Below are 14,127 nucleotides of genomic sequence, written 5' to 3' on the forward strand. Positions count from 1 at the left end.
CATTGAGCAACTTTTGTTGTTTTCACAACATTTTGCAGAGATTACCTCAGATTTTTTAAAGGTGTTCTATCATTTCATGATTTTCAAATATACCCAGTGAGCTAGATAGGAAGAGGTTTCAGAGATCTGATACTAGCTCAGTTTTGTGTGTTGAATGTGTCCTTTTAATCCGCCTCTCAATGTTCTCATATACACCACCACCACTGCCCCCTAAAAACATTTAATGCTGAGCCACCATGCTATGAAAAGATAGCATGGAAAACAGAAACACCATGAAGTGTTTTATATGTATTTAAATATTACTGTAATGTTACTTTTAAACTTCAGATTTTTTTTTTTTTTTTTTTTTTTTTTTTTTTTTTTTTTTTTGCGGTATGCGGGCCTCTCACTGTTGTGGCCTCTCCCGTTGCGGAGCACAGGCTCCGGACACGCAGGCTCAGCAGCCATGGCTCACGGGCCCAGCTGCTCCGCGGCACGTGGGATCTTCCCGGACCGGGGCATGAACCCGTGTCCCCTGCCTCGGCAGGCGGACTCTCAACCACTGCGCCACCAGGGAAGCCCAACTTCAGATATTTTTAAATCGACACTTTGAGTCAGGAATCAATTTGAAGGTAGCCAAACTTTCAGAATTGCAAATCAAGAAATGATATCACTTCAATGTGGAGTTTAAAAAAAGGATACAAATGAACTTATCTACAAAACAAAAATAGAGTTACAGATGTGGAAAACAAACTTATAGTTACCTGTGGTAAGGAGCAAGGGATACATTGGGAGATTGGGATTGACATACACACTACTATATATAAAAGAGACAACTAATAAGGACCTACTGTATCACACAGGGAACTCTACTCAATACTCTATAATGGCCCATATGGGAAAAGAATCTAAAAAAGAGTAGATACATGTACATGTATAACTGATACACTTTGCTATACACCTGAAACTAACACAACATTGTAAATCAACTATACTCCAATAAAACTTTTTTAAAAAAATTAAAAAAGCAATGATACATGGCAAAAGTGCAGCAGAGTCTGGGAGCACCCCAGTTTAGTCAGAGATATGCTGCTCCTCTCAGGGCACCTCACGTACTTAAGGCTAGGAGTGTGAATATTATGCAAGGATGGACAGGGCTCGTTTCATATATCTGTTTGAATATGTAAAAGTATGCAGCTTGTAAATACATGTTCAAATACCCCTGTATAGGTATGTTAGATTATTTTTTATTCCAAGATTGCCAGTTTCTCCATTATGTATGAAATGACAAATCTGCCTTCACCAAAGACTTATAGATTTTGGGTAAATCTTATAGTGTTTTTATACATTTGCCCTTTTTTGAGCTAAGTAAGCATTATCATTCCTGCTTTCAAGACACAGCTGATTAATAACTTTATTCATGAGTTGTAGCTTAGTTACCTATAGCTTAGTTAATTGCATTTCAATTTTACTTAATTTTTTTTTTCAGGAAATCAGGTTATCCATGTTCATTTCAAAGTCCAGTTACTTGGGAAACTAACATTTCCAGAGAAAAAAAAATTTTCCAAAAAAAAAAAAAATAGAATCCTCTTTATACCATTAAGCTGTGGTTCCCCAGCCCTTGGGGTTCACTGGCAAATGGAGCTCCTACGGACTTCAGAGGATCCCTGTTCTCAGATCCTCCCTGTGGGGTGCACAGCAGGACAAGATACAAGCTCTATTTCTACCAGCTCATCTACCTGTCTCTGCTTTACAGTTTAACCATATTTTTAAAAAGCACATATTCTTCTGGGGATAACCCATTCATGACATTTTCGTTTTTATTGCCTAACTTGGTTTAGTTAAGTCAAAATCCTCAGAGCAATTTTGTGTAAAAAAATCTAAAAACTTATTCAAAAACAAAATATAAAATGGCAACAGCTCAGGAAAAAACTCTAAAACCTGGCTTACGTTTGAAATAACAAGTAAAAGTTTTTAACCTTGAAGTTTATTTTTACAAGAATCCCTTAGTCACAGTTGCAATCCTGTGTGAGTATGCTTTATACGCCGCTGCCATTCTGTATTCCCTATCGACGTGGAGTATCAGATGACCTCACGTGGCTAAAGTCGCACAGCAAAAACAAGACTAGCGAACTTAAATAGAATATAAAGCAGTATACCGTTAACTTTGTGTTTGATTAGATTGCTAATATCAGCCATTTTATCTTAAAAGTTTCAAATAAATCTGCTTAAACAAATGATAGGAAAGGGTTCTAAATCACTCCACCTCTGAGCTTCCTTTTCCTGTACAAGTACATACTGAATTCTCAAGTCCTGAGGTATTTATTTCTCTTGTTCTTAACTATCGTTAACCATTTTCCTTTCTTCCTTATGGTTCATATAAAAATAATGGTTAAAGTCGTGTTACTATGTAAACCACATGTAGAATTAAAGGGAAATATTTATCAAAACAGTGACCTTTCGAGTTTGATTAGTAAAATCACCCAGGGAAGTTATTGTTCCATCCCACCTGATCAGTGGGTAGAATGCACACTTTATCATGCCCCTCCTGGGAGTGTTTCTTAAACTCTCCAGAAGTCTAGGAACTCTATGAACTGAGAGTGGGAAATGGAATAAATGATTCTGAGACTAAGACAAAGAGTTACAGTGAATTATTTTGGGTTTTCTGTTTTTTAATTTTCATTTGGGAAAGGATTAGTACTTGTCAAGGTGCAAAGAATGAACAGAATCCATGGTAGAAGTCTGAGATTGGAATTATAAGTCTGCTTTGTCCTTAGAGATGATGGTATAGATTCCATGTTTGAAACAGTACCATGTAAAAGGGAAATTAAAATCTTCAAAATGCTTTGTTTTCTAAATCTTGTTTACAGAATTCTCCCAATAATATGAGCCTGAGTAATCAGCCGGGCACTCCTAGGGATGATGGCGAAATGGGGGGAAATTTCTTAAATCCTTTTCAGAGTGAGAGTGTAAGTATTCCCTTGACTACGTTACTATATCCAGATTTTATTTCTGAAGTTCTTCTTTGGAATAAATGCATAAAGCCATTATTACGACTGTTTATCTAGAGTTCAATAGGTTGATCTTTTAAGAGTTAGAAAACTAAGTGGAATTTCTTTGAAAGTATTAAAAAATAAACTTTCTACTCCGATTCTATGTACATAGTTACAAAGACAAAAACTTTAATACTAATTTTACGTTAGAAAACATCCACCATAAAAGAAGGTACTAGAAACAGGTTGCATATGTGATCGTTTTTATAAATTTTTCACATTACTAAAATGTCTTTGATCACTGCAAAACCAGGTTTATTCTCAGTGCTGTCCTGAAAGCTCTGAAAATTGTCTCTAAGATGTCTTTACATTATGCACTAGACTTTCCTGTCTTGTATGTTAACGAGTTATTTACATTTAACCTGAACTGGATATCCACGTCGTTTTCTGTGTGACTATAGTGTTAAGCAAAGGCAATATCATTTCATGTCTCCATAGAAGTAGATAGGAGCAAATGGAGAAGCGATAAAATTTATTCCTTCATTTAACAGTCACTGAGCACTGTCTACAGGCCAAAGCAATGTGCTAGGCACTGGAAAGACCAAAAGGACAACATGGTATCTTTTCTCAAGGACTTATTGCATTATACAATAATTTATTAACTAATATTTCACATAAGAAGCATCTATAGAATTTTTAAAAATACAATTTCCCAGAACCCTCCCTGGACCCAGCAAATCAGAATTTCCAGGAGTGGGGCCAGGCATCCTCCCATGTGAAAAAGCTTCATCAGTGATGCTGATGCACCTTCTCTGCTAAGAACTCCTGAACTGGAATAAAGGAGTTCAGAACCCAAACTAGTTTCATGTTCATAGAATCAGTGCCTCCAATACATGTACCGCCATCATTAAAGTAATGGAGGATCTACCAAACTATAAACAGAATCAGAAGAGAAAATTACCTTCATTTTGCCCAGACCTTTACCAGAGTTGATGCCATCAGAATTTGAAGCGGTGGCTAATAACATACCTACTTTTGCACAGAATGGCTGCTTCCCAAAATGGAACCCAAGATGGAGTGTTCTGTGGTTTCCTTTATTTCTTGGTGTTGACCTAGCACCTCGGCATGGGACAAGACTTCCCTTGTTTTTAGACTTTAATTTCTGTTAAAACTAGAAATAATATTATGATCTTTAGTTTATCTGTTTTATTTGCAGGATATTTATGATTAGTGAGAACCAAGAAGGTATACATAAAAACTCATATTTAAAGAAATCAAAAGATTAGCCTGTCGATGAGGAAATAGAAAAATGTGAGGAACTATATAGTTTTTCATAATGCTTAGGATTATGGGATTTCTTAGAGCCCGTTTCTTTCACTAGTTTGCTTCAAGACTATGGACAAATTAGTTAATTTTAATTAATTAATGTTCACTTTATCTAATTAGAGACATTAATTTCATTTTATGCTAATTCTTCCAGTAATGGTATAATTCAGTGAGGTATATGATAATTAATTCAGTTCAATTCAACATGTATTGAGCCTGCACTATGCAAAGCACTAGGTTAAGGACAAAATATTCTGAAACAAACATAATACATCCCTAACCTCAAAGAATGCAATCTGATGGGAAGAACATGTTTACACAACTAATTAAACCGTATGTCAGATTAATAAGTGCTACAACAGATATAAACCAGGTGTTTTAAGAGCACCAAGGAAAGTATTAATTTTGTATTGGAAAAGAAAACTTCTTTAAAAAGGTTCCACGTGACTTTAGCTTTAGGGGCAGCGACGACAGGAACTCTCCTCCTTCCTTCCCAGATTTGTTGTGGGCGACTGCCGCCTTGTTTGCCAGAGAGGGGAGCTGCTTCAGAGTTGGCATCAGAAAGCTCTTCACGGGGATCAGAGAATCAGATAGAACAGGACTTAAAAAACTACTTTGTGCAGAATAAACACCAGCCTCATCCTTTAACCCCAAGTGGATTATGCACATGCTGGATAGCAGATCCCTCTGGGAATATGTGCGTAGCATATAGAGCCACTGGAGTAGGGCTTCCCCCACCCCTGACTCCTGACCCAGCCTCGCTACCCTTAAAGCCAAGAAGCAGGTAAAACGCCAGACTGCTGTGCAGAGTTAGCAGAAAACAGAAGCTCCCTCCTGTCTCCCCCCTCCCTCTCTCCTGTCCCCACTAGCAAAGTCCCCAAAAGAGAAATACTTGGATGATGGTTGAGAACCTGCACCACCGCCTGGAGGGTAGTGCAGCCTTGGAAGCGGGTCCACACTGGCTGCGCTGTTCTGTCTGCCAGGTGAGGGGTCTACATGCTATGAGTGACACCCTGGTTATCTGTGGCTTCCTCTATCACATCCACACATTTTTGTTTGCACCTTTTTAAAAGATCAAGAAAAGAGAACAGAGAGGAAGAAGACAAAAGAGATTCATTGCTGACAAATGTAGTAAGGCCTTGAAGTAAATAGACTAGGTATCTCCACTAAGTTAGCTTTACTATCATCAAGGAAAACCAGGAGGTCCAAGAGGGAGGGGATATATGTATACATATAGCTGATTCACTTCACTGTACAGCAGAAACTAACACAACACTGTAAAGCAATTATACTCCAATTAAAAATAAATAATTTTTAAAAAGAAAACATTTCCAGTAACTAAACATGCAAACTGAATTCTAGTGGTTTTTAATGCACATAAGTCTGAAAAGCACAGATTTTTGAACAGTCTGCCTTTTGAGGGTTTGTCGGTCTTTATCTTGAAGTTTAACCACATAAGAGGCCTGGGCAGACAGCAAATATCTATTGACTGATTATCATGTACAGACACTATCCCAGTCACCTTACACATACTACTTAATGTAATCAATATAGAAACAGAAATGTCCAATCCAAAGGCAGAAACCTTGCAGTGCCAACACACTTTACACAAGAAAATAGGAATCAAAAAATGTTTCAACATTCAGACTCTTTGGGGGGGGGATCCAAAAAAAGCCTTTATTTCAAGAAACAAAGATGCCCCCTAGTGTTCAAACTCTATAAAATGTTTGGCTTTAAAAACATAATACAAAAAGGCTTAATTCAAGGAATAGTGCTTCGTGCCTCTCAAGTAAAGTAAGCAGTTAGTCTTATTTCTTGAATTAATTTAGCAGAATATTTGCACCATACTGAGCAAACATGCTATTAAAATCATGGTGTCAAATAGAAATTAGAAACAAGGTGGTAGATCATTTCCTATTACCCTTACTGCCTTTTTTCATTTTCTTCTCTTGTAAAGAAATCACATATGCCCCAATTTTTTTTTTTACATAGTCACATACACACTAGATTTATTTCACTTTAGTTCAGCTCAGGTACCTGTAGTATTATCTCTCATTAAGAAAAAGTATTATATAGATGCTTAGAAATAGAAATGTAAGATCTGAAGTGTTCTTGAAGTGTATGAAGAGAAATGTAAGATCTGAAGTGTTCTTGAAGTGTGTGAACAGAAATGTATGCACATTGTTCGAAGATTTAATGGATATTTCTGATGGAGTCCATGGTACATGAACTGGGTATAATAAATTCTCTAGCTCATGTTTTACATGCATAACCAAACACTGATGCAGTCAACAGCACTGTAAGGCCATTTTATCATTTGATCGAGGAGAACCAGACTCAGACTAGTTTTGAAAGCTGTGATATCAGGGCAACCTGATATCACAGCATTCTGACACAAACACTAGAATATGTCATGGCATATTGATGCAGCAGTACAACAGAAACATTGCAGTGTGGTCTCAGGACAATACACCATGAATATTTTATGTCTCTAAATACGATACCCCATTTAACACTTGCTCTTCTACTTCTAGAAAACTGTAAGCCACTTCTGCTTGAATAGTAATCAATAGCAAAATTCCTTTTTGCTGGCACATTCTGTGAGTTTCCCTAGAAAGTTTGCAATTTCCCTCAATCTTACTTAGTTGAAGGAGTTTCAATAAAGGCAGCAGCAGACGAGCAGTTTACAGCCTTAGCAGTGCAAATAGCCCATCGCTTATAAAGACAGTCACACACAAATACAATCTGTTTTACTGTACCAAATACACTTAGGGCATCATTTTACAGTTACTTGTACTATTCAAAATTTAAATTTCATTAGATGCTTGCTAATTTTTGAGCTGTATTGCTTGGAGATGGTGCTTCCATCCTTTCTGACTGAATCTGGCCCTGACTTTCATGTTGTACCCTATTTTCCACTCAGTTTCCTCCCTGAATAAGCCTAACTCTCTTAACTTCCCAATGAATCTGTAACAAATTCTCATTTTACTGTAAGATTTGCTTAAGATATTTGAAATATCACAGGTTAAAAATCCTAACAATTGCCAATGTTAAGAAATGGGAGCAACCAATAACCATGCTTGGTAGCAGAGAATGTGCATATATACTTGTCTCTATATACACATACTTTTAATGGTGTATAATTAGAATGAAGGCTATAATATATTCTTAACTATATTCCCTAATGTTACATTGCATTTGAATGAACTGGAATAATCCTTGTGAAAAAAGGATTCAGGAATTTTTAAAATCTGATTACTCAGGATGTGCATTAAATGAGATGGTCTCTAGAATTAATTATGACTTATCCAGAAAATTTTTTTCCAACATATCCTTTGAAGTCCTTTTTAAAAAAGGAGACTTTAAAAAAGCTTTAAAGTCTTTCACTGTTTTTAGATTGGCACAATATACCCATTAAAAGCTTTGTCTTTAAAATAATGATTGATGGGCTTCCCTGGTGGTGCAGTGGTTGAGAGTCCGCCTGCCTGCCGATGCAGGGGACACGGGTTCGTGCCCCGGTCCGGGAGGATCCCACGTGCCGCGGAGCGGCTGGGCCCGTGAGCCATGGCCGCTGAGCCTGCGCGTCCGGAGCCTGTGCTCCACAACAGGAGAGGCCACAACAGTGAGAGGCCTGCATACCGCCAAAAAAAAAAAAAAATAGAAAAAATAATGATTGATGATCTAGCTGCGCTATTTAAAATTAAATACAGTTAAATTTTCAGTTCCTAAGTTACACTAGCTACGTTTTAAGAGCTCAGCAGCCATGTGTGGGCGCTGTACTGAACAGCACAGAATAGAACATATCCATCATCACAGAAGGTTCTACTGGGCAGTACTGATTGGCTCACCGATCCTTACTATAAATAAGCAGTAGCCATAGAAAGCATAGATTAAATTTCCTATGCCCATTTTGCCATATTCGTATGTTTTCTACTTTTAATAAAACCTTAGTATCCATTTATCTCCTTGTTTAGTCTTGCCCCTGAAAGTCAAATGCCAAAATATGATTATTTTGTCAAAGGTTGTGGATAGGTCATGGCAGTGTGCTGTCATTATTTGTAGTGGAGATTTGCATGGTATCTCCTGATGAGATGGGGGTAGATCCCCTACCAGCTCAGGGACGGGGTGGGCTCCACTTCACTGATCCTTCTCAATGATTGTTTGGGGGTTTTAGGTTTTGTTTAGCTTTGCTTTTTCATTGCCACTATCAAGCATAAAGAGGGAGTTTTTCTATCAAACTGAATCCCCTTTCGCTTCTCTGGCAGTCTCCCCTTTATATCACCCTACTCACTGTAATCCAATGTGGAAGGTCAGTAACATATATAAATTAGCTTTCCTATACTGAGGAAATTTGAGGCTATTAAGGGATTAACAAGTAGATTTTTCCTTGATTTGACCTGTGTTTAAAGGATTAACAATCCTCCCCCTAAGGTCCAGTGACCCGTTTTCAGGCTTAGTCATCTGCTTTTACTCAGGATCAATGTGGGCTTTTTGGTTTGAGCACTAGATCAAACTCTAATGACCTCCAGTCCAGACTTCTGCCAGCTGAGCCACTGTCACCCTGCGCTCTTCCCTGGGAAATCCTGCTTTCACCATATTAACAAATCCATCCCTATCTAGTACACACCTTATACTTCGTTTCTGGTTCCTGCACGACCTCCGCTCATTTGGAATTCACTTCTTTCTGTTCTGTCTGTTCCTTTTTTAGAAGGTTCATGCTCCCCTTCCCAGGACCATCACTGTTCCTGGTTAAGCCCCTGCAGCCTGGGACCAAACCCTCTCACTTTATCTGCCTCTTTCCATGAGGTGCAATCATTATTAGCGCATTAAAAGGAATTCCCTTTTGCCCTGGTCCTCACAGGTTCTCATAAAGCATTTAAAATATTCAAGAGGTCATATTAAATATGGAAACCGTTACCACTTGGAAATAGACGCTCCTCCTTCCCATCACAGGGGATCTATAATGTGCTGTCCAAGATGGTGGCCACCAGCTACGTGGAGATATTTAAATAAGTTAAAGTTAAATAACATTAAAATTTTAGTTCCTGGGCTTCCCTGGTGGCGCAGTGGTTGAGAGTCCGCCTGCCAATGCAGGGGACACGGGTTCGTGCCCCGGTCCAGGAAGATCCCACATGCCGTGGAGCGGCTGGGCCCGTGAGCCACGGCGGCTGAGCCTGCGCATCTGGAGCCTGTGCTCCGCAACGGGAGAGGCCACAACAGTGAGAGGCCAGCGTACCAAAAAAAAAAAAAATTTTAGTTCCTCAGTGGCACTGGCCACACTTCGTGGGCTCAAGTTGCCACATGTGGCTAGTGGCTTTCATACTGGACACCACAGGTTGTGGAACATGTCCATCGTTGCATTTTGCCCATCTGTTGGGCAGAGCTGCTCTAGAACTTTTCTGTCACAGTATATTCCTCAAGCATATGAGGGTAGATTGGCATCATTATCAAAATAATTGCTGTTTGTCATTTGTTAAGACCACTTTTCCAAATTTCTGAAAGTCTCGCCTTTTACCAATGGTCAGCCTCAAACTGACAAGTAACATGTAACAAGAATGCCCCTACTCCCCCCCAGAAATGCTTGTGGATTGAGCTAGGAGTCACAGCTTCAAGGAAGAAGTTTATATGCTAAAGTATAAATCAGACTCTTAAGTATTTTCTAAATGCTTTAATAAGGATTTCTTATGGCCAGCTGGGAGTTATACTATTACTCCAGCATTTACTGAGCACTTTCCGTGTATTCAATAAATACATAGTTTTAAGGGTTTTATAGTCAGTCCTCCCAAAACCCGTTTAAGATCGATACTATCATTAAGCTGATTTTACAGGTGAGGAAACAAGCACAGAGAGGTTAGTAACCTCCCAAGTTTACACAGCTAACAAAGACTATCCTATCCCTCACACGTATTTGATTATTATGAATCAACCTTGGACTAGATTTACCCAAATTGTTCCAAGGGCCTATGAAACATGAATCTGGCTAGGAGAAAGCTGAGGGACTAGATACTTATCAAACCCCTAAGCTCAGAGAGAGAATGAGACTGCTTGCTTTCCAGAGGAAATATTTAACAGTTCAGGACAGTCAATTCTATATAATTTTACTCTTTTTATGCTTTCTTATTTTTATGCTGTATTTAAAGCTTGTGCATAAAAGACATTAAAATTCACAGTTACTATTGTTTACCAAGGAAAATGTTAGTGGCCTGTAGAAGAATTGTTGTTAAAATATGGATTCTTCTCTCCTTCTAGTACTCCCCTAGCATGACAATGAGTGTGTGATCCATTACCAAGTCTCCTCATGGAAACCACAGTGAGTCAGCCCTTCACAGAACTACTACGGAAGAAAATTATTCATCACAGTGTACAGTTAAACAAAGGAATCTCAGTCACACCAAACCAACCTTTTTATTTCCTGCTCTCTCCCCTATTTTGTGAAGAAAGCGGGTCCAAACGTGATTCGAACAACTGTACAGAGCGGCATATTAGAATTGCCCTCAACGGAACTGCAAATGATTATCTGTGTATGTATATGTGTGGGGAAGAGAATGTATTGTATGTGTGTATGTTATATGGACACATGCACATACATACATTGACCCACAGGACATTGTAAAATACTATCACATGACATCTTAAGTAGAAATAAGTAGGGACTTTTATTCCATCCTTTTTTTCACGTTTACATTTTAATTATTAAAAGTTGCTCCTGCCCCTCCCTGATCTATTTTGTGCTGTGTATATCACTGCTTTATATAAGTTATTTTTTAAGGTGAACTCAGATGTTATGGTTTTGTAAATGTCTGCAATCATGGATAGGAATAAAATCGCTTATTTGAGAGCTTTCATTAAATTGCGTGTGATGCAAGTTATCCTGTGAATCACAAAGTGTACTGTCTCAGAAAAGAAGTGTGTCTTCATCTTTATGTCAAATCAAACAACTTCTCAGTAACCTTCAGTGAGTATTTTTGTACTTTTTATGTAGGAAAAGTGTTACTTCAAATCAACAAAAGCTTAACTGGGGCCTAACACAGTATATTTCTGCAATAACTGCTCTAGACGGAATTCTTGATTTGTCTTAGATGATACAGAAAATCATTAATTAGCCATGATTGCTTAGACCATAGCAATAAAGTGACAGGGGTCATCATATTTTTAGCAACATATTTCCTCTTTAATATGATAAAGCCCAGAAGTGGTAACACAGCTATTTGCTTGAATATGTCACTTGTCACCAGGAATGCTAGAGCTAAATTTTTAATAACATACTAACGTGAAATGTACCTCATTTTTATTCAGACTTGTGAATATCTCCACATAGACACTGCAAAGGAGATAGATTCAAATGATTGAGACTTTCAGCACAAGGGGGAGGGAGTTTTTAATCACACACCAGGGGCTCTGGAGTGCTGCTTCTCTACCCAGGTATCTTAGTAGCAGCAAAACTGACTGTCCCTTCTTGCGGCCAGCAGAGCACCTGCTCTGTTCCCAGGATATAGGACTTATAGTAGAGCGAAATTATTGATATAACTATATTTCATCTAGCCATTGACTTCAGTAGGCTACATCTGCTTCATATAACTGTTCATAAAACATTAGAAAAATTTAAACAAAACACTTCCCTTATGAAAGCACATTGCTCTATGGCCCTTTCCAGATCTTTTGGGTTTTCTGTGTTGAGTCAGGCATACAAACATCAAAGTCATAATAGCAAAGTCTGAAGACTGATTTTACATTCTAAAGCTAAGTTGGTGATCCTTTCTTTGAAAATTGTGATAAAAATAACCATTGATCAGCAACTATATATCCAGACTCCAGAGACTTTGAAAAGCATTGTTTAATCTCAGGTAAGGGGCATCCATATTTCTTTAGGCGTATGGTACCTAAAGTGAAAATTTGGCAATATATTTACTAGTTCCTCATCCCAGATGACTTATTTCTCTCAAATCCATAAGGATTTATTCCTTCTGAAAATAAAGATTTTTGCCTGTGCATGACAGGGATGTCAGGCAGAACTGTTAAGAGGGGAAAAGGAAGCTGAATTAAAATTTATGTTCCAGATTTAAACTAATCAAACTAGTTGCCATTAATCACACAGTGTGCCAGAGGCTAGGACTGCACACTGGAGAACAACTTCAAGCTTTCAAGCCACAGAGAGGCTTTCATGAAAAATTCAAACGACAAGGTCTTTAACTCAAGCCAAGGTAACCTGAAGATGACACCTTGTACAGACACATGAATTTACCAAGAATAATTTTAACTTTCACTTTTTATGACAGCTGTGTGAACACTGAGAGTCTTGTGATTATTAAGCTTAATCTTATAATGCTAGAATTTTGAAACCTTTTGTTGACTCTTTTCTCTATTGTTACTGATCTTGAATTTCTTTCATTTGCCTTCTAAGAAGGTATTGTTTCTTATAGTCAAAGAATCCTGAGCATGATTTTACTTGCTCTTATTTTGGAAGTAATATTGGAATATGAAGGCAATAGGGTCCCATTATTTCTAGCCTATTTGGTCAAAATAGTAAAATTGACGTTTTCCAAGGTATAGCAATCAATTCAGCGTATTTCTCTTTCTCTTGGAACCCAGATTAAAAATAGTTAGTTTTTTAAATTCCTGAAATCATTGAAAATTTGAAGAAGTTGTATTCAAGAAAACCAGAAAATAAAGATATTTAATTCCAATATCAAATAATTTTCTCATGCACCGAATGGAGGATAGTATATCTATATATTAATTTTGTTTAGGTTTTGAATCATTTAAACCTTATCCTTTTCTCTTTTCACCCATGTTTTCCATGCATTTGTGTTGGTCTTTATATATACTACCTGTTCCTGAGTTACTTTTAACATTTCACCTCACAGTAACATTAGCAATTCTTGCCTACATTGAACATATAAAATATACATGTGAAATATAAAAATAAATAGGTGAAAACATTAACTCTTATTACTCTGCTTTGCGTTCTGCCTAACTCACTACAGTTGAAAATATATGTCAGAGTCTTTCTAAGGTACATATGTCCTTAACTAGCTACCTTTCTTATAGCAAAGCTGCACACAGGAACAGAGGCTGTGAGGTGCCACTGATCTGGTAACAACCCACACATTTGATGGGTGAATGTTCATTCTCCTTTCCCAGTGTTCCAGTTTGGACTCAGTTGCTGATGAACAGGAATTACATGGCTAAGAATCTGAGGTTAAGATTTCTCTATTGCCAGGAAATTAACAAATCTGCTCCCTGAGCCATGGAAAGTGCCCAAAACAACCCTTTCCCTCCAGGAATAAAATAAAGTGCCATTTCTATATTTATGATTCTCTAAGCTATCTGAATTCTGTTGCATTTCATAGGATCATTCAGTTAACACTCTTCTTGTAGTTTAAAAGAGCAAATGAAAATATATGAGTTCAGTTTGGACATGAGGAAGCCCTACGTCTGTCCATACCTTTTCTCTATCATTTCATCCTGAGAATGTGCAGCCCAGCATTTAGAACTGTGCGCTTGGCAAAGAGTTTTCCACAGTCCTTAATCCCATGAAGTCTTGATTGGGCTTTTTCTCCACGTCTCCTTCCCAATCCCTGCACCCTCCAGTAGAAATAAGATACAAACTGAACATTTTTACTTTCTTAGCCCTTACAGTTTTCTTCTTCATATAGTATATAGTTTTCCTAGGGGACGTAATCACAATTTCCACTTTCTGACTGCCACTGTTAATTGGGTCAGTGAACCATACCTTGAGAAATACTGGAAAAGTGAACCACTATTAATACACTTCCATTTGGCATATTAAACTTGCGTGTGTGTGTGTATGTGTGTGTTGGGGGTGGCA

General features: G+C 37.8%; 1 protein-coding gene across 6 annotated transcripts in view; it reads left to right on the forward strand.

Moving 5' to 3' along the window:
• The window catches only part of SSBP2 (single stranded DNA binding protein 2), a 297,398-nt gene extending 286,197 nt beyond the window's left edge, over positions 1-11,201 (forward strand). For 2 of the 6 annotated variants that reach the window (XM_027100704.1, XM_027100703.1), the window contains 3 exons: positions 2,850-2,948; positions 5,168-5,281; positions 10,548-11,201. In XM_027100704.1, coding sequence (XP_026956505.1) covers positions 2,850-2,948; positions 5,168-5,281; positions 10,548-10,577 — 243 coding nt within the window. In that variant the 3' untranslated portion in view covers positions 10,578-11,201. The remainder of the gene's footprint in view (positions 1-2,849; positions 2,949-5,167; positions 5,282-10,547) is intronic. The other 4 variants (XM_027100705.1, XM_027100706.1, XM_027100707.1 and 1 more) reach the window with 3 other exon arrangements.
• The last annotated feature ends 2,926 nt before the right edge of the window (positions 11,202-14,127 follow it).

The sequence above is a fragment of the Aethalodelphis obliquidens genome, unplaced genomic scaffold, assembly GCF_003676395.1.
Source record: "Aethalodelphis obliquidens isolate GAN/ISIS:26980383/991018 unplaced genomic scaffold, ASM367639v1 scaffold4, whole genome shotgun sequence".
Taxonomy (NCBI): Eukaryota; Metazoa; Chordata; class Mammalia; order Artiodactyla; family Delphinidae; genus Aethalodelphis; species Aethalodelphis obliquidens.